General features: G+C 38.4%; 1 protein-coding gene across 1 annotated transcript in view; it reads left to right on the top strand.

Annotated features, from left to right (window-relative positions):
- Positions 1 to 25,895, top strand: part of LOC126188750 (peptide transporter family 1-like) — a 269,810-nt gene that overhangs the window by 222,255 nt on the left and 21,660 nt on the right. Inside the window, exon 12 of the mRNA XM_049930360.1 lies at positions 4,953 to 5,090. Within this exon, the coding sequence (XP_049786317.1) occupies positions 4,953 to 5,090 (138 nt within the window). The remainder of the gene's footprint in view (positions 1 to 4,952; positions 5,091 to 25,895) is intronic.

Genomic DNA, 25,895 nt, shown 5'->3' with positions numbered 1-25,895 from the left:
AACTCAAATTATTATATTGTCCTAGTTTTCTTGCTGCACTTGAGATATCTCTACTATAGCATATTTGGTGTATTTAACTCATTTTCAGCTGCATTAATCATCTTGCTGATCCTAAAATTCTGCTATTTATTATCCTAAGTAAAAGACAGTAGAAACAGTTTGGTTCCTATGGTTCATATTATTCTCTGCATTTCATGTAGCAAGTGTGTGCACGGTAGTTTTCAGGCATTGTCATGTGTCTGAAGCAATTGCTTGAGTTGCCTCAGTCCATTGTTCCCTTTGTTCTTTCACTCTGATTGAAAACAAAGTAAAAAGAAAACACATCCCAAGAATTCATTCATAACAGTAGAACCTTTAAGAACTCTACTCTTAGTGTTCTTCATGTTTAAAGTTGTTACCAGACCTGATAGGTTATACAGGGTGTTAGGAAATTCCCATTACAAAGTTCTAGAGCTTGTACAGGGGAGTAAGTAGATAATATTTTGAATTGGAACCCATATCCAGAAATGTTCCATTTCTGTGCTACAGCAGTTTGAAAACATGTTGTTAACATGAGCACTTTTATAAGTAATTCATTAGATGTGACCCAATACATCAGTTGTTTTACAGTTCCACTCATTAATAATCAAAGAAACACATACAATTGCTCGTGTACTCATTGATGAGTTCTCTTCTGTGTGATGCAGTACAGCCTGTTCCAACTTCAGTGTGTGGCATCTCCTTGGAGTACAACTGTCACCCCTGCTGGTGGTGCAGGCTCCCCTTTTTCAAAGCTACTCTGTAATTGTGGCAAAAAGGGGTACGCTATGGAGTCAGACATTGTGGATAATGATCTTAATAATGGCGATGAGCAGCTCATGTCAGTGTATTCTGCAAGCATGTACTCAACCATGTTGCTTTAACACTCCCAGACATATGAATGAAGCTTGAACCAGTTCAGGGAAGTAGGACAGACTCAAATGACATCAGCTGATCTGATATAAGCAACCCCCACCATTTTGTCTAACTACCCAGCAAACTGTACATTTACAGACATGCGTTCACTCCCCTCTACATGTCCTAGAAGTTTGTAATGGGAATTTCTGAACATCCTGTATAAGGTGCTTGAACAGTGTCAGGTATTGAATAACCACTGTGAAGGACATTGAGCTGTCACATCCTTGCATGAGATAGCATTATCAGCCACATGATATAGTTTGAAAGGGGCCTTATTGTGGGTCTCCATTTGACTTGCTGGATGAGTCATGCATTATCCAGATTTATGGGGCATTTGGATGTGAGTGCTTCATATAGCACTGTGTGTGAACATAAGGGCAGGAATATTCATTAAGGTTTTGGCTGACCATATTTGGCCACCACTAGGGAGGATCACTGTGTTATACACCAAGCATACTGTAGCTCCTTCTCATCTGCACTGCTATCCATGAACAAGTAATTCACTCCTTGCAATATTCTGTGTCATTCTGGAGTATTGGATAGAGACTACCAACAGGTGGACTAGGAAATTACCATCTCATGCACAGGGCTCCACAAAATTGCTGTATTTGGAGTGTTACCATTATCAAGAAGCATGGACTGCTGACAAACAGTGTTGCATTGTGCTGACTGATGAATCATCGTTTCTGCAATACTCTGGATGACCAACGTTAGTGAATATGACAGTGACCTAGGGAGAGGCACAGCTTTGCTGTGCTTGACATTATGATGTAGCGATCCATTGGCTGGTAGTGACTGTGTCCTCATGTGCTACATGCAACAGTATCAGGGTGCCATTTTTCATTAGGACAGTGTTTGTCTGCATCTGACATGTGTTTCTGTGTACTATGTGTGTGACGTTGAGGTCCTCCTGTGACCAACAAAATGTCGAGAGAACGTGCATGGAACTAGCTCAGACCTCAACTCTGTCGCAGTGTCAGCACATGGAATATCAAGGACCAGTTACAAGAGTTGTGGGCTAACTCGCCTCAGGAGAGGATACAATGGCCTTATGACACCCTTCAAAACTGTATTTGTGCATGCATCCACACCAGAGTGGTTGCACCATCATAGCGATAAGTGGCTAAATTCTTCACAAATCTAATTCAATTTTATAATCACTGTAATAAGATGACATACCCTCTTGACTTATCATGATGCAATTTATTTCCTCCTCCCCTTCTATGTGCTTCACTTTTTTTTGTCAGGCAGTGTGTTTAGTCAATAACATTGCAGACTTATGATACTGTCTGCATTGTGAGGAACTTGTCCATATTTGTTTCCCATAAAGTGATTCATCAAGATTCTTTTGTCATGAATACTAACAGCTGCACTGGTTAAATGACTGAATTGGACATTTGGATTTTCCTTTGTTGGTTCCTTTACTCCCCTCTGAGATGTAATCAGGGGCGCTTCTCCCAGCTCTTAGTAGAGTCACCTGTGGCAAAATGCAGCTACTAAGAGAAGAAAAGCAAGTTCTTAATTCATATATAAGTAAAAACATGATTATGATGAGTCATTTCATGTGCCTATCTATCATTTAATGCATTCTATGCATGTTGACTGTTTTTCCTTACTCTGTTGGTTATATCTGCTACATCTAGCCACAACTAATAGAATCTCTCAGCTATTTAAATCACTCAGAACATAATTCTACTTTTAGGAAACAGATGCCATCCATTCTATTAAAATGTATAACTTATTGTAAATAATGTATACTGTTTTTCCTTTATTAGTTGTAGTACAATGCCATTGTATGTTTGATTCACATGAATAAAGCCAGAAGAAATTTTTAGTACATTTTTAACTAGTTGTAACAGTGAATCTGAAAAATAATGGACAAGTTGGCATACCTGATTTTGGTGAGAATAAGCTCCCCTAATGTTAATAAACAAATGTATTTCAAAATGTTCTTAATATACATATTACTCGTATGACAAATATTGCTGACTGAGAACTTCATGTCCTTATTTGCCACATTTCTGACAACTCAGAAGTGAAGACTAACTATGCTTGGAGCTTTAACTATTATCTCATACTTTTTTTTACAGCCATAATTGCTAAACGGTGACCATACGGGAGGTAGAGCCAGAGTTCAGTTGCTGATGTTGAAGGGAACCTCGTTAGTGTAGTTAAACTGGGAACACGAGAAGAAGAGAGATCAGATGAATTCTCAGTTAACAGATCTTTGTCTGTATTTTTTTTTACACCCTAATGACTCATTAGAAAATATTGATTTTGGTCTCTCCATTGAATGGACTGTTAAGCCTGGCTGGTGAAGTCCTTCTGTCTCCTAATAGAAATAGGTCATATGATGATACCAGTTTCCACACTGTTCTTTGTCCAGCTTTCAACAATAACAGAAGCATGACACTACACCATATACATAAATCACATTCAATTACTTTGAACAGTTACAAGCAGGATGCACTAATCAAAACTTGTAGATGAAAAACAATAGTAACAGGAAGTGATGGAATAATTTTAATTCAGTATCTTAAGTACACTATGCAAAATGATTTCATAATAATCATCACTTGAATCTGTAGATATTATCTGCAAGCACTAAATTATAAAAGTATTAAAACTCTACTCATAAAATATATTCTAATATTAAACAGTGCAAATTGTAAGTGAAATGTACTGCAGTTGAACTTTTGTAAATGTTGTGGTATTTACATGTATATGGTATGTGCTTCACATAAGGGACTCTCCACAGTGGGGCCACAATAGTAATATTGGTTGAAATGTACAAAATACTGATATATCTTATAGGATTGCAGGGGAAAGGAGGTACAATCATAAAAAACTGTTTTAAATCTACCACTTAAGCACTAAAACATAATAAAACATTGTGGCCTACTTTCATTTATGTGGCTCCTAGAATCTCTTGACATTACCTTGCATTTGCACCATCAAATATTTAGGTATTTGTAGCTTATCTTTGTTTGCATATGCCATTTAGGGTAACTTCACCAGCAGTGATCTGTTGCAGTCAAATCTGGGTAGCAAGTAACTCACATGTTTTTAAATGACTTTATTCAGAAAAAATTAATATTTGGCATTTTCACGATAGATTTATGGATCAGTCTCAAATTCAACAAGGAATACATAGGTATGTGCCTCTGATATTTCAGAGATAGAGGAAAGTGTTTGTGTAAAAAGAAGAGAAGCGAGCTAGATTTTAGTGTCCATCAGAACTGAAATAATTAGAGATGGAAAAGTATTTGTGGATGTTACCCATCTTCTTCAGTCTCTTGCTAATGAGTCCTATACTGTTTAGGCTTTTCATTTTGTACACCATCCTTTGAAAGTTAAGTCATATTACTGCAGCAAACAGTGAGATAGCATGCATGTTTACCCACGTAAGTAGACTAAACTGTGGGACAAGTCATTCCTCATATGCAGTAACACACACACACACACACACACACACACACACACACACACACACACACACACACACACCTGTGCCACATTCAGCATCTATCCTATTTCATTGTTGTTATTCCACTCTGGATTTTTCATTGTTTGGTTATACGCACAGCCAGCTTTAATTTTTCATTTCTTTTATGTGTGGTCCTGTATTTTCTTTGTAAGTTTTGGTAATGATCTCTGTTAGAATTTGATTCTTGAGTGCAAATTGATCTGTTGTTTTGTCATGTACCACAGACAACTATCTCAATGAAGATATATAGAGGACACATGCTCATACACCTCAAAACAGATAATTGTCCCCTTTTTTGAACATTTAAGCGTACCCATCATTGTTCCTTCCTCTTACCATACTGAAGCTATTACGCCACTGCATTTTTTTCTCTACTGCATTGCACAGCATTAAATAAGACACTAGACAGTTGTTTTCATTGGAAGTAGACAACAAATTTCAAGACTAGCTTTAAGTGGAGTGCAATTTAGTAATTATGTATTTTTGACACAATTTACTTGAAACTTAAAACACTGATTTTTGTTTTCAGAATCACTTACATAAGAGGCAGGAATGTGCCTCCAAATTCAGCAGTTGTATTCAAAGGAGGAACTGGCATTCAGGATCTTAATTTCACTCAAGGAGAGACATTTAGTAGTACAGAATTTACAGAGCTTGAAGCAGGAAAGTAAGTTTCTCTTGGCTTATGAAGCCAGGCTCACTCCATGTCAAAAATAAATATAACTATCACAAACTAAACATGCTGCTTTAGGGGAACATAGTGACAATCTTGTAGTGAAATTTGGGTTACACAAATAACATCATACTATTTGTCCATCCTGAGGCAGAAAAATACAATGAAAAAAAAAAAAAAAGACTGTATTAAGGTAAACTCTGCATAAGCTGCACAAATATTCAGTTGGATTGTGATAAGATTTCAAAGTGCTGCAAAATTTGATAACTTGTTATGACTGTAAATATCAGTGAGTCACAGAATCAGTCGACCACTACAAATACTAGGCTGTAACAATTTGTAGGGATATAAATTAATGATCACATAGGCTCAGTCATGGTAAAGTAGGTGGCAGAGTTTGGTTTATTGGTAGAATTCTGGGGAAATATAATCAGTCTACATAGGAGATTACATGCAAATCACTTGTGCAAACCATCCTAGAATTTTGCTCAAGTGTTTACCAAGTAGGACTAACAGAGAATATTGAATGTGTATAGAGAAGGGCAGCACAGATTGTCACAGCTGCTGAAATAAGTGAACTAGCAGACACCTGAAGGCAGAAGCAAACTATCCTGAGAAAATCTACCTATAAAGTTTCAAAAACCAACTTTAAATGATGTATTTATGAACCCCAACATAGCACTACCATAGGGATCATGAGGACAAGATGAGATTAATTGCAGCACTCACAGTGTCATTTAAACAGTCATTTTTCTCACAATCTATATGTAAATGGAGTGGGAAGAAGTCATAATACCTGGTACAATAGGAAGTACCCTCTGCCAAGCATTTCACAGTGGTCTGAAAGGTCTGGATGTATTGGTACAGTTCAACTGCTCATTTCTGATGGCAAGCATGGAGATCTGTAGTATGTCATGTGGCCTGCTATGTGTTTGCATTTTTCTGTTTACTACCATTGTTTGAACAGTAATTAACACATTATTTTTGTTTCAATTTCTTTCTAATTAAGTGTATGAAGTTGATTCTGTTATGAACTGAGCATTAATCTGTTAGACACGCTGCAGTGATTTGGAGTTACAGTAATATTATTATCATTTTGAGATGTGGAACAAATAAGTTTATTTCATATCAAAATATACCTATGTCTGCAATTTCCACAAACGTTTGACTACAGTCATGAGAGTTTGCACAAAAATTGAAAAATTGCTCTATATGTTCTTTGTTTGTAACCCATTCATTAGTTCAAAAAAGCTACAGTCTTCCCTGAGTACATGTTAAACGTACATCTAATCAGGAATAATTTGGTAACTTCTCTCCTTCTCCTAGTCCCCTCAGTGAAAACATATTTTCATCATTAACCCTATCAATCACACTTGACCCAAAACAAATACTGAGCCTTGCTTTGTGCAGTTGACTTTTCCACTTCAGTGTGATCCCCCCCCCCCTCACACATCTTCCCTTGATAACTTTCTATATTTTCTCAGAGGTTGAAAATACTGCTTCAGTTGTAAAGTTCTTTTATTATCACATAACCGGTTTTGGACTCTTATAAGACCATCCTCGGATGCTGTACCAGAAACAGCAAGAGACAGGAGATAATTTTCATATGCAGCAACACACATAAAAAACAAAAAAATTCATAAAAAAGTTTTAAAAAACATTGCAAAACCACCAATTGGGCTAAGTGCTGAGAAACCTCTGTCAATAAAAAACTGACACCAGACAGTCCTACAAACAACTGCCAGGGTTGGGACATATACAAATAATACCAGGACACTTACACTTGGTGGTGTGGCCCCCAACTGCTGTGGTGGATGTGTACTAGGCGCAGTGTGCTGCCTGTGAGTGCAGAGCAGAGCAACGGATGCGAACGAGGAAGCAGACTGGTAAACCAGAGTGGCATAAGTGTTGTCATCTATTGACTAATAAAAGAACGCTGGGTCACTAGCCCAGCTGTTCACGATTTGAATTAGTGGTTTACATTTAAAATGAAGAAAAAACAAAAAATTACATAAAAAGTACATGAAATTTGTTAAAACTGCATTATGCGCAGTAAAGGAGCATTTTGAACAGATCAGTACAGAACTGTGGTAAAACTGAGTGGAAGCTGCAATATACAATTATTATATAAACCCTACAGCACAATGAAACTTTCCTTTTACATGGGTGGTAAACAAGTTTTTAATTTAGTGGGGATATATGACTGGCAAAAGGGAACAACACATCACAGTCATCAGTTAATAGAACATACACATGTGCCACTCCTATTTACAAGCCCTCGTTACTGTTCAACAGGGAAAGTAGCAAGACCTTACAGTCTATACTGTCAGAAAGTAATATGCCAATTAATAGCTAGCACCAATGGCACTAAAATGACACATTAAAACTGGGGTCAATTTAAAACCTGCTAACCAACAATCGACAACTAATCGAGGTTTACAGGAGTAAGGAGGAAGTCATTTAACATTTGGACATATCAGTCACTATTAACCATTACTGAACAGCCATGAAGAACCTCTAGAAAATATAGACTGATGATGCCAAACAAAGTCGTGCTGCCCAATACAGTTACAGATTCACAGTCCGGGGATTTCTCATGCAGCCTATCAGGATTATATTGCTTACATGGTGTCCAGTACCTGTAATTCTGTTTATTTAAATCCATTATCAGTAAGTTTTTTCACTTCTACTGGCCAGCTGTTAAAAGTTCCAGACAGCACAAGTCAGAGGTTCATCGAGCAACTATATCTCACTTATTTAATTTCTGTATGATGTGCAGTGTGTATGGGTGGAAGTGCAGGGAACAATCTGATGTAGCACCAAGGAAACTCTGGCAGCAGAATGGTGAGGGTGTCAGATGAGTGCTTAACGAGCCTCTTCCACTCACTCCATGGACTGCTGTGTCCTTTGTCACCCTGGATTTTTCTTCTTTGCACAAGCTGTAATAGTCCTGAATTGTCGAACCCCCTGTACAAGTGACTAATGATCCAGAACACAATGATATCATTGAAATGGTGACAAAAGATTCATGGAACTGTGGTGGGAAACTCATTTTTTTTTTAATACTGTTAAACTGGGTCATTTTGGATAGCTTTGTGGTTGTTTTCACTGTAACTTGAATAACGTTTGTTAGATTGCATTGTTTGTTATAGAAGTGGTATGATATATGTGTAACAAATTAAATATACTAAAATCAGAAAGTCTGTATGTACATATACGTGCCTGAGGCAGACAAGTAAAGTGTCCAAAATCCCCCCCATGTAGTGGTGTCATTTTGGACACATGTGTTTTTTAAATCTCTGTCTGAAGTTTCAAAGTATACATACAGGGGTGGGGTGGGGGGATTCCAACAAAAATAGACTTTTTTTATTCAATTCTACATTCTTCCTATTTCATTTTTGTAACTTTTGAGACAATTTAAGGTTGTCCATCTCTATGAATAAGTGGTAATGATTGAGTTAATGAATTTTATGTATTAAAGATGAATTTTTATTATGATACCTTGCTTCAGTACTTCTTCTTTCTCCTTATTTAGTATTGGATGTCCTCCTATTCTTCTCCTGGTAAATTGTTCTACATCTGCATCTACATCTATACTCTGCAAGCCACCATGAGGTGTATGGCAGAGGGCACATCCCATAGTAACAGTTATTAGGGTTTCTACCTGTTCCATTCATGTATGGAGTGCAGGAAGAGTGATTGAATTCCTTTGTGCATGCAATAATTATTCTAATCTTATCCTCAAAATCCCTTTGTGATTGATATGTAGGGGACTGTATGAGGCTGGTTTGAAACGTCCTTGGCACAGAATAGAAAAAAGAAAGTACTTACATCACTGAAACTTTTATTTAATTTTTCAATGTAGTCTCCTTGTAGATTAATGCACTTAGTCCAATGATGTTCCAGTACCTTGGTCCTGTGACGTTCTCTTGCTTTATTTTTTCATTGATAGTCCTCGGTGTCGACATACTGCATTGTTATACTGGCTGAAAAATTGGGGGGCGGGGGTGTGGGGAGTTCAACACTGACTACTATAAATGATGTAGCCGACAGTTGCACAGTTGAATTTTGCAGTTCTTTACTTTCACTGTTCACAACTCCCAATATTACACAGTTAATATGGCCAGTTCACTATTGGTTAACTTTTGATAAGCCTCATTAATAGTTTGCAGGCAAACGTAAGCATACTGCTTCAATAGTTTACCTATCTATGAACAGTAAAAACATAACCACACAGTTCTTGCAGAATAATGCAGTATGTATGGCACTAATGAACAGACCCTGTCATTATTTTAACACATGGCCTATTTGTGTTACACTTATTTCATGATTAAGTTGATGCATTGTTGTTGACAACCAATACAGGTTTCTTGTCTGAAAATCGGCCGTGGAATGACTGTCTTGAGACCAAAAAGTGGGCCTTTATATATCCTCACAATAATAGGTACTGAAACTACACATTGTTCAAAGTTTAATTTACAGAAATTCCAATTAAAACATAACTCATTCAATTAACTGAATTTATAGAAAAATTATGAGAAGGAAAGTTGCTACTCACCATGTAGCGGAGATGCTGAGTCACAGATAGACACAACAAGAAGATTTTTACACTTTCTTTTTGTTGTGTCTATCTGTGACTCAGCATTTCTGCTATATGGTGAGTAGCAACTTTCCTTCTCATAATATTGTTACATTCCAGCCTGTATTTTCCATTGTTTGGTATATAGAAAAATTCCTTCTTTTTAACAGTTTCTTCTACTACAAGGGTTAGGCCAAATTATTTGTTTAAATAATGAAATTAACAGATATAGTTAAGAAAACAATGCTTTTGACAAATCCGGTAATTATTTTGGAATTAAATAAGGGCTGGCTTTGCTAACATGTTTTCAAAAAGAGCCAAATAAATACTTAAAAAGGCTAGTGGTTCATCTTCCAAATGTTTTTAATTAGTACTAAATTTATATTTGTTTATAAGTCAACAATGGAATCTAAGTCATGGAACAATTACTGGTTTCATCCTATAACAAAAGTATTAACTACGAATAGTCAAAATATATTAGGAAATTGAGTACACACACAAAACTAAGTACAAAATTAGATCTGGTGCTATATTTCTTAAGACTGATGGCCAACCTTTCTCTTTTATGAAAATGCGGATTATACTCATGTATGTTAATGGTAATTAGTCAAAAATTAAGAAAATGAATTAAGGAGGCATGTGGCAACACAAGAGAGGAATTAAAAAGATCCCAACTTGCTTTGTCACAATCCCATCTCGAAAATGAGTTTCCTCCAGACCTGCAAAATAGTTGTCAACTCTGGCTATCAGTTCTTTGTTTGAAGTGAATCTTTGTCCACCAAGAAATATTTTCAGTTTTGGGAAGAGATGGAAGTCTGATGGAGCCATATCAGATGAATAAGGTGGGTGTGGCAACAATTGATACCTCAGTCTGTGTAATTTTGCCATGGTGATGACACATGTGTGAGGGCATGCTTGTCTTGATGGAAAATGACTTTCTTCCTTGCTAAAACTGGCCTTTCTTCGCATATCTTTTGTTGCAATTTGTCCCGGAGGTTAGCTTAGTATTCTCCAATCATTGTTTGCCCAGTTGGGAGATAATCTACAAATAGAATCCCTTTCGCATCCGAGAACACTGATGCCATGACCTTTCCCGCTGAAGGAATTGTCTTAGCTTTCTTTGGTGGCGGAGAATCAGCATGTTTCCACTGCTTTGACTTGTTTTGTCTCTGGGGTGTAGTAGTGCACTTACGTTTCACCTGTGGTCCCAAACTGGTGCCAAAAATCTAGTTCGTTTCTCCTTAAACAGGCCAAACATTGTTCCGATATGTCCATTTTAATACGTTTTCGATCCAGCATGAAGAGTCACAGCACCCATCTTGCAGATAATTTTTTCATTTCTAATTCTTCACACAATTATAGCTTTCGGCCATGAAGGCCTTTGTCAACAAAAGACACACACGCACAGACACACTCACGCAAATGCAACTTGCACACACATCTGCAGTCTCAGGCAAATGAAACCACACTGCGAGCAGCAGCACCAGTGCATGATGGGAGTGGCAGCTGGGTGGGGTAAGGAGAGGCTGGGGCAGGGAGGGTGATGGGTAGTATGGTGGAGGTGGCAGGCAGTGAAGTGAAGTGCTGCAGTTTAGACAGAGGACAGGAGAGGAGGTAGGGAGGGGGGGGGGGGGGGGGGCGGTAGCGGAAAGGAGAGAATAAAAAGAAATTAAAAGACTGGCTGTGGCAATGAAATGATGGCTGTGTAGTGCTAGAATGGGAACAGGGAGGGAGCTGGATGGGTTAGGACAGTGACTAATGAAGGTTAAGGACAGGAAGGTTACCGGAACGTAGGATGTATTGCAGGGAAAGTTCCCACCTGTGCACTTCAGGAAAACTGGTGTTGGTGGGAAGGATCCATATGGCACAGGCTGTGAAGCGGCCGTTGAAATGGGGGATATCATTTTCAGCAGCGTGTTCAGCAACAGGGTGGTCCACTTGTTTCTTGACCACAGTTTGTCTGTGGTCTCAACAACTTGTCCCCCATTTGCTTCACCTGGTCCTACTCAACCCAACAAGCCACCTTCCTACATGGTGATCTCCACCTCAGAGATGGCTACATCAGTACCTCCGTCCATATCTAACTACCAGCAATACTTCCACTTTGACAGCTGCCACCCATTCCATACCAAGAAGTCGCTTCCATGCAGCCTAGCAACCCATGGTTGTCACATCTGCAGGGACGAGCAGCCCCTCTCGGAATATACCGAAGGTCTCACTGAAGCTTTCACTGACCGTAATTATCCTCCCAGTCTAGTACAAAAACAAATCTGCAGTGTCCCATCACCTCCCAAAGTCCCACAGTCTGGCAAGAGAGGAGCATTCCCCTCATAACTCAGTACCATCCAGGACTGGAGCAACTGAATTACATTACAGGGTTTCAGTTACCTCTTGTCATGTCCTGAAATGAGAAATGCCCTGCCCACTATCCTTCTCACCCCTCCTACAGTGGTATTCCACCATCCACCAAACCTACACAATATATTCGTCCATCCTTACACAACCCCTGCTCCCAATCCCTTACCTCGTAGATCGTACCCCTGTAATGTACCTAGATACAAGACCTGTCCCATACATCCTCTTATCACCACTTACTCCAGTCCGGTCACTAACATCACCTATCCCATCAAAGGCAGTGCTACCTGTGAAACCAGTCATGTGATTTACAAGCTAAGCTGCAACCACTTTTGCTGCATTCTATGTAGGCATGACAACCAACAAGCTGTCTGTCTGCATGAAAGGCCACCAACAAACTGTGGCCGAGAAACAAGTGGATCACCCTGTTGCAGAACATGCTGCCAAACATGATATCTCTCATTTCAATGACTGCTTCACAGCCTGTGCCATATGGAATCTTCCCACCAACACCAGCTTTTCTGAATTGCGCAAGTGGGAACTTTCCTTGCAGAACAATCTACGTTCCTGTAACCCTCCTGGCCTGAACCTTCATTAGTCACTGTCCTCACCCATCCAGCCACCTCATTGTTCCCATTCCAGCACTACATAGCCATCATTTCACCGCCACACCCAGTCTTTTAATTTCTTTTTATTTCTCTCCTTTCCACTATTCCTCACCCCCTCCCCACCTTCTCTCCTGCCCTTCATCTAAACTGCAGCACTTCACTTCACTGTCTGCCACCACTACCCTACTATCCCTCACCCTCCCTGCCCCAGCCTCCAACTTACCCTCACCCAGTTGCCACTTCCGTCATGCACTGGTGCTGCTGCTCACAGTGTGGTTTCAGTTGCCTGAGCCTGCAGATGTGTGTGCGTGTGTGCGTGTGCGTGTGTGTGTGTGTGTGTGTGTGTGTGTGTGTGTGTGTGTATTGTCGACAAAGGGCCTTAATGGCTAAAAGCTATAATTGTGTGAATGTTTTTGTTGTGCATATCGCAACTCACCATCTCTGCTATATGGTGAGTAGCAACTTTCCTTCTCTAATACTGTTATATTCCATTCTGGATTTTCCATTGTTTGATGCAATAATCTCTGTTTCCTTAGAAGTTTCTTTATAGTGATTGTATACCATGGAGGTTCTTTCCGATTATGAACTGTCCTACTGGGTACATATCTTCCAGTGCATGCTCAACTATTCTTTTAAACTTTATCTAGAGTTCCTCTTGAAGCTGCTGCCCTGTGCTGAAAGTTTCAAGTTCCTCATTGCGATATGACACTTCTGATTTTTTGCCTAATTTATTGAACATCTACAGTGAAATCTCTATTTTACATTTTTGTGCAGTCCAGACTTAAAAAATGCAGAATTGAAGAAAACGCAGAATCATGGAAAAATTACCCCCATCCCCACCCCAAAATATGAGCAAAAACACATGTCATTGGCATAAATGATTAAAAATGGCAATTGTCTACATTACTTTGTACAAAATCTGTCTAAGTGAAGGAAATTAAATACACAGTACAATATTTTATACAATAATTTGTGGTAATTGATTTCATCAGTTCTTAAAAAAATCACAGATGTGTAACAGCAAGAAAAAACTCATCAAAAAATTGAAATTGGCATTTGGCTACAAGGTAATGGAGCTATTTTTTGACATCCTGTGAACACAAATTATGCCTTCAAAATAAGCATTTGTGAGGGATGATCCTTTGTGTTCACCCAGAAAAAAGCAAAAATTGATGAACATGTTGAAGTAAACCAAAAACATCACAGCAGCTAAGTGGTTAAACAATAATCATAAATGTGGACATCTGCTTAATGATAAACTTTGTCACCATTGCTGTTATTGTTTAATGATTTTCTTATGAGCCACACTTCATATGTTTTAAACACTGATTCTTCAAACAATAAAATCTCCAAAATAGGCTACTTGGAAATCATTCTGTCAGAATGTGCAAATATTAGAGCTGTTTGTTTAAATGAGCACTGTTTTACTGAGTATACAATTAAAATTCTAAAAAAAATAGGGAACTTCAGATTAGCAAGTAACTTTTGCAGAAGAAACGAGCCACATGGAGGCTCATGCATACTTCTACACAGTGATATAAATTATGAGACCAGAAACTGTTTTAATTATTTAAATGAAGAATGTATGTGTGAGAGCTGTTGTGTACTCATTAGCAAATCTTATAATAATCTCAATATACAGAATTCCAGGGACATCAACAACAGAACTATTCTTATCTAAGCTTCAAATTATGCTAGAAGACCTTTGTAGGGAAAAAAATTGTAGTAGCTGCTGATTTTAATATTGTTATCACATGTGATAGTAGCCACTCTTCAAGATTCACTAACTTAGTAAAGAAATAAGGTTTCAAATTGAATTTCTTTGAATCTGCCAGAGAGAATGGGCAATCAGCAACATGTATTGACAATGTTCTAACAAATTATCTATATGAAAATGTGTATAAATTTTGTCTAGATCTGGGTATTTTACATCATTGTGCAACGTTCATTGAGCTGCCACAAACAGGAACATTGCATGTATGAGAACCCATATGAGCAGGAAGAAAACTTGCTAACATTTAGTGAGAAGCTAAAAGAGAAAAAATGGCCTTTTGACCATTGTAGTTCAAATGATGAAAACTTTGAGAAATTCCTAAAGAGTTTTCTTGGTGTCTTTAATGAAATGTTTCCATCTAGACTCTGCAGCAATAAAATAACAAATAAATTAAAGTGGATTACCCAGAGCATAAAAATTTCCAGTGTAAAGAAAAGACAACTGCACAGAGAACTAAAATATAATAAAGATGATGATTTTATGACATATGTTAGACTCTATAAAACCATATTTTAAAAAGTTGTCAGGGCAGCAAAACAACTGGCAAATAACAGGCTAATTTTGAATGACAATAATAAGACAAAGGCTGTGTGGCCAGTCATTAAATCTGAATTAGGTGTTAAAGCCTGTAACCAAGAAATTTCAAAAATTGACATTAAGTCCAGCTCAAATATCAGAGTACTTTAATGAATTCTTTATAAATGTAGCGAACTCTGATGTAGGTGTAACAGATTATCACAACAAAGAAAATCCCTTTGGCTTAGGTGAAAACTCTGAACACTTTACAAAATTCTTAAAATATGGAGGAAGTAGAAAATGCTGTACTAACATTAAGAAACAAAAAGTCTGCAGGTTTGGATGGAATACCCACCAACATTATTAAAATGGTACACAAAAGAATTGCAAACCCACTATCTCAAATAATAAATCATTGTTTTGAAGAGGCCTGTTTCCCAGAGGTACTGAAATATGCTGATGTCAAACCACTTATCGAGAAGGGATCAAGAGGGATCTTGGGAAATTATCATTCTATTTCTATTCTCCCAGTCCTATCTAAAATATCTGAAAACCCTGCTGTTACACAAATCCAAAACTTCATTGCAAAATATTCTGTTATTCTAAACAATCAATTTGGTTTTCAGCAGGGGAAAAACACCATATATGCAGTAAACAGTTCCATTGAGACAATAAGTACATCATTAGACAAGAGAAACAAGGTGGCAGGAATTTTATGTGACCTCACAAAGGTGTTTGATTCTGTAAACCATGCATTGCTTATTTGCGAACCTGAAAAGTATGGCATTAGTGGCAGTGCCTTACAATGGCTTCATTCCTACTTATTGAAGAGAAAGCAAAAACTCAGTATTCTTCAAATGCCACATATTATTTTTCTAACTGGAAAAAAATATCTCAAGATGTTCCACAAGGCTCCATATTATGCCCAGTTCTATTTCTCTTATATGTTAATGACTTCCCATTAAATATCTGCTCCCCATCAGTTACGTTTGCAGATGATACTTCTATCTTAGTTGACGATCATGGTTCAGAAAAAAATCCCAAATCTATGATCAGAACCCTCAGTGCCTTAGAAACTTGGTTTCAGCTAAATGGGTTGAATCTAAACATATCCAAGACTCACATGATGCAGTTCAACACCAAACAGTTAAAATGTGAGCAGATTAAGATTATGCACAACAACCAAGATATAGAAGAAGTTGACTCAGGCAAATACTTTGTTTTAAATGTAGATAAAAATTTGAGCTGGCAGGCACACATTGAATACCTAGCAAACAAACTGAGTAACTTTGCGTTTGCAGTGCAAATATTATCAACTGCAACTGACATGGACACAAGAAAAATAGCATATACAAGCTGCTTTGAATCCATTACTAGTTATGGTATGGTTTTTTGGCGTAACTCAACAAACATAGTACGGATACTAAAAATACAGAAAAAAATCATTCGAAAGATGTACACTGCAAATCACAAAGAACCATGTCGACCATTATTTAGAAAACTTAAAATATTAACTCTGCCATCCTTATACATTGTTTGAGGTTATTATATTTTTGTACACCAGACATGAATTATTTGAGGGAAACCATTTTGTTCATTCACATGATACTAGAAACAAAGAAAATTTTATGCTCCACACCCACTGCCTCAGACTGTATGCCCAGGGGCCTCAATACATAGTAATGAAAATTTGTAATAAATTAAAAGGGAACAAGTTGATACAGATGAATTTAGGTTCACTTGAAGGAAAGCTATATGAGATACTGACACTGAAGTGGTATTACTCAGTGGAGGAATCATGCAAGACAGACTGGACATTTGAGCTGGATACAATGTGTTACATATTCCAAGAAATATCCTTTTAGTGTTATTATTTACTGAAGTGCTATTATTTGTTAATGTAAAAATCATTCTAGCTGTATTATAAATTTTTGACATATCTCCTGTGCTCAAACCAAATGGATTGCAAATATACATCATGAGATGAATAAAACACAATTCAGAATTCACAATTCACCTCTGTTAACGTGTCCTTTTAGGCTTAATGAGAGAAAGGGAGACATGAAAAATTTAGTTTACTTTCCAATTCATGTTACAAGCTTATTAGATGTCAACTCAGTGAATTTCTGTACACTGTGTAAAATGTGAATTTGAAAGACAGCTCAGGTGTTACAGTTTCACTTCATACCCTCTGTCACTGCTGCCAATCTTTATGATTTACAGTGTGTGGCGTGTGCAGTGGAAAGTACATATATGAGTAGTGCATGTACTTGTTGCAAATGTATCATGTCAAATATGAACACAAAAGTCTTTAAAATGTGCTATCGCAAACCCCTGTTCTATTTCTGTATGGCATCTCTGTCATAGCACATTATCTGCTTGAAAAACATTTTTTCAGCACTCCACAAAATGATTTCACCCCTACCTGCACTCCCTTGACTGAAGGGCCACTCCCCCTCTCCAGACATCCAGTAGGTGAGCTTATTTTATGTGTGCTATTATGCTGTGGTGGCTGCAATGGCTATTGAGTGACTTAACAAGTTGCCAGCCTATAAGGGTTTACTAGCTGTAAATGGGTGATGTTTCCTCGATTATGACTGAGCATATTCTTCAAGAATCAGTTTTTGAATTTAAAAGGTTGACAATTGTTATTGTTGCTGAGTACAGCACATCAGAAATACATGAAAAAGAAGAGACTGAATCATAAGTGGCACAAGAAAAGGTGGTGATTGGGCCCCTTCATCGCATATTGGCTCAGTCCAGAACACTTCATGTTGACTGTCAACAACCTAGCAGTAGTTATATCATAATTGTGCAGTGAAGCTAAATATTGCAAGTTGTGTTGGCAACATCAATTGTGGTTTATGTCAGCATTTCCTCTCTCATATCTCCCCTCTCCAAAATAGCCTAAAATGTTCCCTTAACTCCGTCACAACCTGTGGTGAGGACCATTGTCTTTTGTACCATCAAATGTCAATAGGAGGAAAATGGGACAAAGCCAGACGAGATGTCGAGTCAGAACTTAGAATCAAGGTAAATCTTACCAGGGAATTTTTAGCATTGATCTTATGGGTTTTCCACGGGGGCTATGCATTTGTGGTGTAGAACCATGAAAAATGTAAAATCAGAGAATGTACAATCGAAGTTCCACTTTATATCTTTCTGCTTGTTTTAGTTGTCCTTTGTATGTTAATAATCATTGCTGTCACAACTGTGTCATGATCACTCATACCAGTTTTGCTGCGGACATCCTCAAATAGGTTAGGTCTGTTTGTTTCCATTATATCCTATATTTTTTTGTCATTAGTGGGTTTCCTGCATATCTGTTCTATGCAGTTTTTAAAGAAGGCATTTAGTAAATTTTCACAGGATGTCTTATCTGTAATTTCCCCAATTTGTTGTTGGATAATTGAAGTGTCCCTTGATGATTACAGTACAATTGTGGAACTTAAGCAGCACAAGTGAACTGAGGTTTTCTCTAAAGTTTTCAGTTACATCAGGAGATGAGTCTGTTGGGTGATAGAAGGATCAAATCATCATTTTATGCTCACCCCTGATACTGACTCTTGCACAAACAGTTTCACATGCACCTTCAATTTCTGTTTCAACAGATTTGAGTTTCTTGTCTAGTGTGACAAATGCACCATCTCCATTTCCCATTTGCCAATCCTTTCAGTATACACTTAAATTTTCCCCAAAATCTCACTGCTATCAATTGCAGGTTTCAACCATCTTTCTGTGTCTAGCATTATGTGAGCTTCACTACTTTGCATGAGTGTGTAAAACTCTGGCACTTTGTTGCAAATCTTTTGGCAGTATACCATTAGGATTTTAATACCCTCACCTGTGGGAGGCATTCCTTTCGATCTTACACTGATACTTCTGGGTTTCCTGTAGCTATTGTTATCTGAACTGGATGGAGAGTCACCTAATCTAAAAAATCCTTGTGTGCACCCCACAAACAGTCAGCTACTGAGTAGTGCCTCTGATGTGTAGTACACACCTGACCTGTTTAGGGGCACACTACAGTTCTCAACCTTATGGTGCAAGTCCAGGAAGTCACAGCCTAGCTTAACACAGAACCTTCAAAGTCTCTGGTTCAGTGCTTCCATTAGACTCAGAACCAAAGGGCCATGATCAGTTCTGGGGACAGTGCTGCAAATTGTGAGCTCTGTTGAAACTACATACACAAGGCTGGTCTTCTCAACCTCCTCTACGAGTCACTGGAATGACCCTAGAATGACCCCGGATCTGAGACAACAGGCATCATTTGTTCCAACACACACCACAATCTGTAGTTGGTTACATCCTGTTTCCTCAACGGCTGCCGGACTAGCCTCTTCTGCATGTTGAATGAGGCCCCCAGGCATGCACACTACTCAGTGTACTGCTGATGATTAATAGACCCTACCTTTTGCATTTGCCTCCTCCAGACCCTGGACAAAACATGTTTCCCAAAACAGGTGAAATGTTAGAAAATTTCTTCCTTTTTCAGCCAGGTTTATAGAGGTAGCCTTTCACTTAATATCTATTATCATGATTCTCCTCCCAATTTTTGGGATCTGTTTCCCTCATTGTATTTTGTATGATCTCTCTAGGAATACCGTACAAATCACATGCTCTTCTTTATGAAACTTTGCCACACTGAATATCATGAACAGCTTTATTTACAAGTTATGGGGCATAATTATACTGTACTTTAACACCTTTCCTGCTTTTATATATTCTCGACATTGAAATCACCCACACATTACAGAATTTTGTAACAACTGTCTTTATTTTATAACTTTAGATGAAAAACTCAACAAACTTGTAGATCAATTGTTTCAATGCTACAGGATACTGAGCTCATTGACTATTGAAATTGTAATACTTTTCCACCAGTTGCAACAATAGAAAGTTTTCTCTTGGTATTGTGAGAACTATCAACAATGAGACTCATCATCAGATATTTACCTAGGTAAATAATCAAACCGAAAATAAAAGTTGTGGAATGTGAGAAATACAATCTTGTGCTTAAAATAATGGGTGCACTGAAGTGAAAATGAGAGGCAATTTGTTGCTGTGCATTGAGAAAGAGCAAATAAACCATACTGTCCAAAATCTTCCTGGTGTCCAAGATCACCTTGTTTGATGGTGCGCCTCACCGGTGAATGCTCTATGCTCTAAACTCCACAAGGCTATAATTACAAATATCCATCCTCCTTCAATGCAGTGCATGTGTTCTTATTTCATACTGTTGAAAGCAAATTACTTTTCAAACAGCCATTAATTGAATTTTAATACTGCATAGCAGTTTCATTTGTTAATACATGATACAGATTTGGAATTATCCAAATAATTTGGTTCTCCATGAAACCTATTATCCTATTATGGTCTTTAATTATAAATCCTCAGTTCATGGTATCAAAATGTGAGATGATATATTAAACTGGTTTCACCATCCAAAACGGATTTCTTACAAGAAGCCTAAAATAAAATTTCCAAATGATTGTATTGTATCTATGGAAGCAGCAAGCAATCAGCAATGTTATACTGTTGTCCTAATTATGTCTTATACACAGGGAAAAAGTAATTCACTTAAAATAAAATTTGGTTGCGGTCAAAGAGTTTGTTGTTGGGTGACATGATCAACTTTGCTTTGATAAACAGTTATGAAATTTGCAGTATGTCACAGACTGTAGCAGCTGAATCATGTAACTCACCATGGTTTTGACTACTGCTCTTCATGCCCTAAAGTGAGAAATTTATCCCCCACCAATCCCACATGATCTATGCAATATCTTGTTGATATCTGTTTCACCCCTGCTCCCAAACCCTTCTTGCATATCTCGTATTTCCAGTAAAAGACTTAGATGCAAGACCTGTCCCATACATCCTATTCCAGGCCAGTCACAGGCATGTCCTAATGTCCTACTGTGTCAGAGGCAGGGCCAACTGTGAAAGCAGCAATATATTCTACCAACATAGCTGCAGCAAGTGAGCATTATTCTATATTGACATGACCACTAACAAGCTGTCAAGCTATCTGTATGAATGGCCACTGGCAAATTTGGCTGGTATAAAGCTAGACTGCCAAACTGCTGAGAATGTTCTTGACTTCAATGGCTACTTCACAGCCTGTACCATCTAGATTCTTCCCACCACAACCACCACCTGTGTTTCTGAACTGCACTGATGGGACTGTGTCTGAATGTTCCCTTTGTTCCAATAATCCTCCTGGCCTCAACCTTTGATAGCCCCAGTCCACCTGCTGCTATCCTCCATCCCCTTCCCTGCTCCCACATAAGCTTCACATACAAATTCTGCCACATAAGAGATCAGAAAAGGAGAAAGTAAAAGTCCAGTGTTGAGGGTTAATACCTTAAGAATTGAGGTGCCACTATTATGTCAGTGCTCTACTGGCTTCCCTCCTTCCCACTGTAGATCCACAAGTTTGATGGTTCTGTGAATGCTGATACCCCTATTGGTTGTTCATTGGAAATTTACTCCTTACTAAAGCAAGCAGACATGTAAAGCTAGCTGTGACATGATATGCAACTTAAATGTGTGTGGTCTTGCTGTCGTAGTATAGCAGTGACAGGACAAGGTGAAAATGGCCAACTCTTGAGATCATATGTTGTATTCTTGTTTATAGCACCTCCTCCATGACAAAATATATCTGCGTCATCAGATGAAAACAGGGCACAGAGAAATATTACTGCTATGTCCCAGTTGCCAAAAAGTGCTTTATTTGTGATTCAGTCAATCTTGTGCTGCAAAGATCTTAGACCAGTCAGTATAGGTTATGGCTCAGGTTTCTAAAATGTAGCTCAAACATTCATATCAGTACTAAGCAAAATTGTTTACAAAGTTGATGTGAAGGTATTACTGTGTCATATGATTAGGGTTAAGAATCAGGTGATCTCCATTGCAGATGCTATTAAAAAGGGGCCGCTTTCATGAATTACTTCTGCTACCACCAATAAAAGAACTTCTTTCCAAACTAATACATGGATAAAAATGATGAATGTAAAACAACCTACTGTACAGTTATTGTGTCCTCTATTAGTGAAACATGGCATACAGGGAACACAGTACTGATTACTGATGAGGGGAAAACAGCTAATGTTTCACTGGAGCATGATCACTGTCTCAGTTCCTTGTGAATTCCTGAGGGCTTAATGAAGTCAACACCTTTCATAACAGGTGAGGATTAGAATATACTTGCAACTCTGAAGGACTTCAATAGGTTTACTTGCACTTGTCATTGTCTGTGCACAAAGCTTAAACATACTTTTAATTCAGAATTTTCCCCAGTGGAGTAAGACATAACTTATGCAGGAGAGACAAGCTCAGGTAAAGCACTAGTTTCATGTTATAAGTGATATGTCTACCCCCAGTAGCTGTGTGGTCAGCGCGACAGAATGTCAATCCTAAGGGCCTGTGTTCGATTCCCGGCTGGGTGGGAGATTTTCTCCACTCAGAGAAAGGGTGTTGTGTTGTCCTAATCATCATCATTTCATCCCCATTGATGCGCAAGTCACCAAAGTGGCATCAAATCAAAAGACTTGCACCTGGTGAATGGTCTGCCTGACGGGAGTCCCTAGTCACACGACGTTTACATTTTATAAGTGACATGGTTTCTCAAAGACACTCACAAATCACTCAGATAAGAGGTCCAAGTCATGAAGTGCTTTTCTCTTGATACAACACATGATACTCTAATCATGGTGACAGAATTGTTCCAACAGAAAGAGTCAAGTAGATTTCAGAATATAGATGAGCAGATCCTAAGCGAGGTCATCATGTTTCCTGTGCCATTCAAAGAAACTAGTAATGACCTAGAACGAGACATCTGTGTAGATGTTAATTTGGCACTTCTCTGGAGACAACTATCAAGCTGTTCATTTGGTACTTCTCTCGCAATGTGAACTTCTAGATCATCACTTGAGTGTTAATGAATTATACAGTGATGCCATGGCAATACTTAAATTAAGAGGCAGCACTTACATGGATGGAAGGAATTATAACTTTAAACTGCACTTGTGACAAAGAAAGCTGGGATATTTTTACTTCCCCTCTTGTTTTGCTATCTGCCTCCTTAAAATTCATTTTTTCACTTTTAACTAATTACCATTAACATACGTGGGTATAATCTGCATTTCCATAAAAGAGAAAGGTTGGCCCTCGGTTTTAAAGAATATAACACCAGATCTACTTTTGTGCTTAGTTTTATGTATTGTGGTGATTTGAGAATTTCCTTGTACCTTGCCGTTGGTGGGGAGGCTTGCGTGCCTCAGCGATACAGATGGCCGTACCGTAGGTGCAACCACAACAGAGGGGTATCTGTTGAGAGGCCAGACCAACATGTGGTTCCTGAAGAGGGGCAGCAGCCTTTTCAGTAGTTGCAGGGGCAACAGTCTGGATGATTGACTGATCTGGCCTTGTAACATTAACCAAAACGGCCTTGCTGTGCTGGTACTGCGAACGGCTGAAAGCAAGGGGAAACTACGGCCGTAATTTTTCCCGAGGACATGCAGCTCTACTGTATGATTAAATGATGATGGCGTCCTCTTGGGTAAAATATTCCGGAGGTAAAATAGTCCCCCATTCGGATCTCCGGGCGGGGACTACTCAGGAGGACGTCGTTATCAGGAGAAAGAAAACTGGCGTTCTACGGATCGGAGCGTGGAATGTCAGATCCCTTAATCGGGCAGGTAGGTTAGAAAATTTAAAAAGGGAAATGGATAGGTTAAAGTTAGATATAGTGGGAATTAGTGAAGTTCGGTGGCAGGAGGAACAAGACTTTTGGTCAGGTGATTACAGGGTTATAAATACAAAATCAAATAGGGGTAATGCAGGAGTAGGTTTAATAATGAATAAAAAAATAGGAGTGCGGGTTAGCTACTACAAACAGCATAGTGAACGCATTATTGTGGCCAAGATAGACACAAAGCCCATGCCTACTACAGTAGTACAAGTTTATATGCCAACTACCTCTGCAGATGATGAAGAAATAGATGAAATGTATGACGAGATAAAAGCAATTATTCAGGTAGTGAAGGGAGACGAAAATTTAATAGTCATGGGTGACTGGAATTCGTCAGTAGGAAAAGGGAGAGAAGGAAACATAGTAGGTGAATATGGATTGGGGGGGAGGAATGAAAGAGGAAGCCGCCTTGTAGAATTTTGCACAGAGCATAACTTAATCATAGCCAACACTTGGTTCAAGAATCATAAAAGAAGGTTGTATACATGGAAGAATCCTGGAGATACTAAAAGGTATCAGATAGATTATATAATGGTAAGACAGAGATTTAGGAACCAGGTTTTAAATTGTAAGACATTTCCTGGGGCAGATGTGGATTCTGACCACAATCTATTGGTTATGAACTGCAGATTGAAACTGAAGAAACTGCAAAAATGTGGGAATTTAAGGAGATGGGACCTGGATAAACTGAAAGAACCAGAGGTTGTAGAGAGTTTCAGGAAGAGCATAAGGGAACAATTGACAGGAATGGGGGAAAGAAATACAGTAGAAGAAGAATGGGTAGCTCTGAGGGATGAAGTAGTGAAGGCAGCAGAGGATCAAGTAGGTAAAAACACGAGGGCTAATAGAAATCCTTGGGTAACAGAAGAAATATTGAATTTAAATGATGAAAGGAGAAAATATAAAAATGCAGTAAATGAAGCAGGCAAAAAGGAATACAAACGTCTCAAAAATGATATCGACAGGAAGTGCAAAATGGCTAAGCAGGGATGGCTAGAGGACAAATGTAAGGATGTAGAGGCTTGTCTCACTAGGGGTAAGATAGATACTGCCTACAGGAAAATTAAAGAGACCTTTGGAGAAAAGAGAACCACTTGTATGAATATCAAGAGCTCAGATGGCAACCCAGTTCTAAGCAAAGAAGGGAAAGCAGAAAGGTGGAAGGAGTATATAGAGGGTCTATACAAGGACGATGTACTTGAGGACAATATTATGGAAATGGAAGAGGATGTAGACGAAGACGAAATGGGAGATACGATACTGCGTGAAGAGTTTGACAGAGCACTGAAAGACCTGAGTCGAAACAAGGCCCCGGGAGTAGACAACATTCCATTTGAACTACTGATGGCCTCGGGAGAGCCAGTCATGACAAAACTCTACCATCTGGTGAGCACGATGTATGAGACAGGAGAAATACCCTCAGACTTCAAGAAGAATATAATAATTCCAATCCCAAAGAAAGCAGGTGTTGACAGATGTGAAAATTACCGAACTATCAGTTTAATAAGTCACAGCTGCAAAATACTAACGCGAATTCTTTGCAGACGAATGGAAAAACTGGTAGAAGCCGACCTCGGGGAAGATCAGTTTGGATTCCGTAGAAATGTTGGAACACGTGAGGCAATACTGACCTTACGACTTATCTTAGAAGAAAGATTAAGAAAAGGCAAACCTACGTTTCTAGCATTTGTAGACTTAGAGAAAGCTTTTGACAATGTTAACTGGAATACTCTCTTTCAAATTCTGAAGGTGGCAGGGGTAAAATACAGGGAGCGAAAGGCTATTTACAGTTTGTACAGAAACCAGATGGCAGTTATAAGAGTCGAGGGGCATGAAAGGGAAGCAGTGGTTGGGAAAGGAGTAAGACAGGGTTGTAGCCTCTCCCCGATGTTATTCAATCTGTATATTGAGCAAGCAGTAAAGGAAACAAAAGAAAAATTCAGAGTAGGTATTAAAATTCATGGAGAAGAAGTAAAAACTTTGAGGTTCGCCGATGACATTGTAATTCTGTCAGAGACAGCAAAGGACTTGGAAGAGCAGTTGAACGGAATGGACAGTGTCTTGATAGGAGGATATAAGATGAACATCAACAAAAGCAAAACGAGGATAATGGAATGTAGTCAAATTAAGTCGGGTGATGCTGAGGGAATTAGATTAGGAAATGAGACACTTAAAGTAGTAAAGGAGTTTTGCTATTTAGGGAGTAAAATAACTG

The sequence above is a fragment of the Schistocerca cancellata genome, chromosome 5 (assembly GCF_023864275.1).
Source record: "Schistocerca cancellata isolate TAMUIC-IGC-003103 chromosome 5, iqSchCanc2.1, whole genome shotgun sequence".
Classification (NCBI taxonomy): domain Eukaryota; kingdom Metazoa; phylum Arthropoda; class Insecta; order Orthoptera; family Acrididae; genus Schistocerca; species Schistocerca cancellata.
Note: the sequence above shows the minus strand (reverse complement) of the source record. Positions and strands in the feature narration are given on the sequence as shown.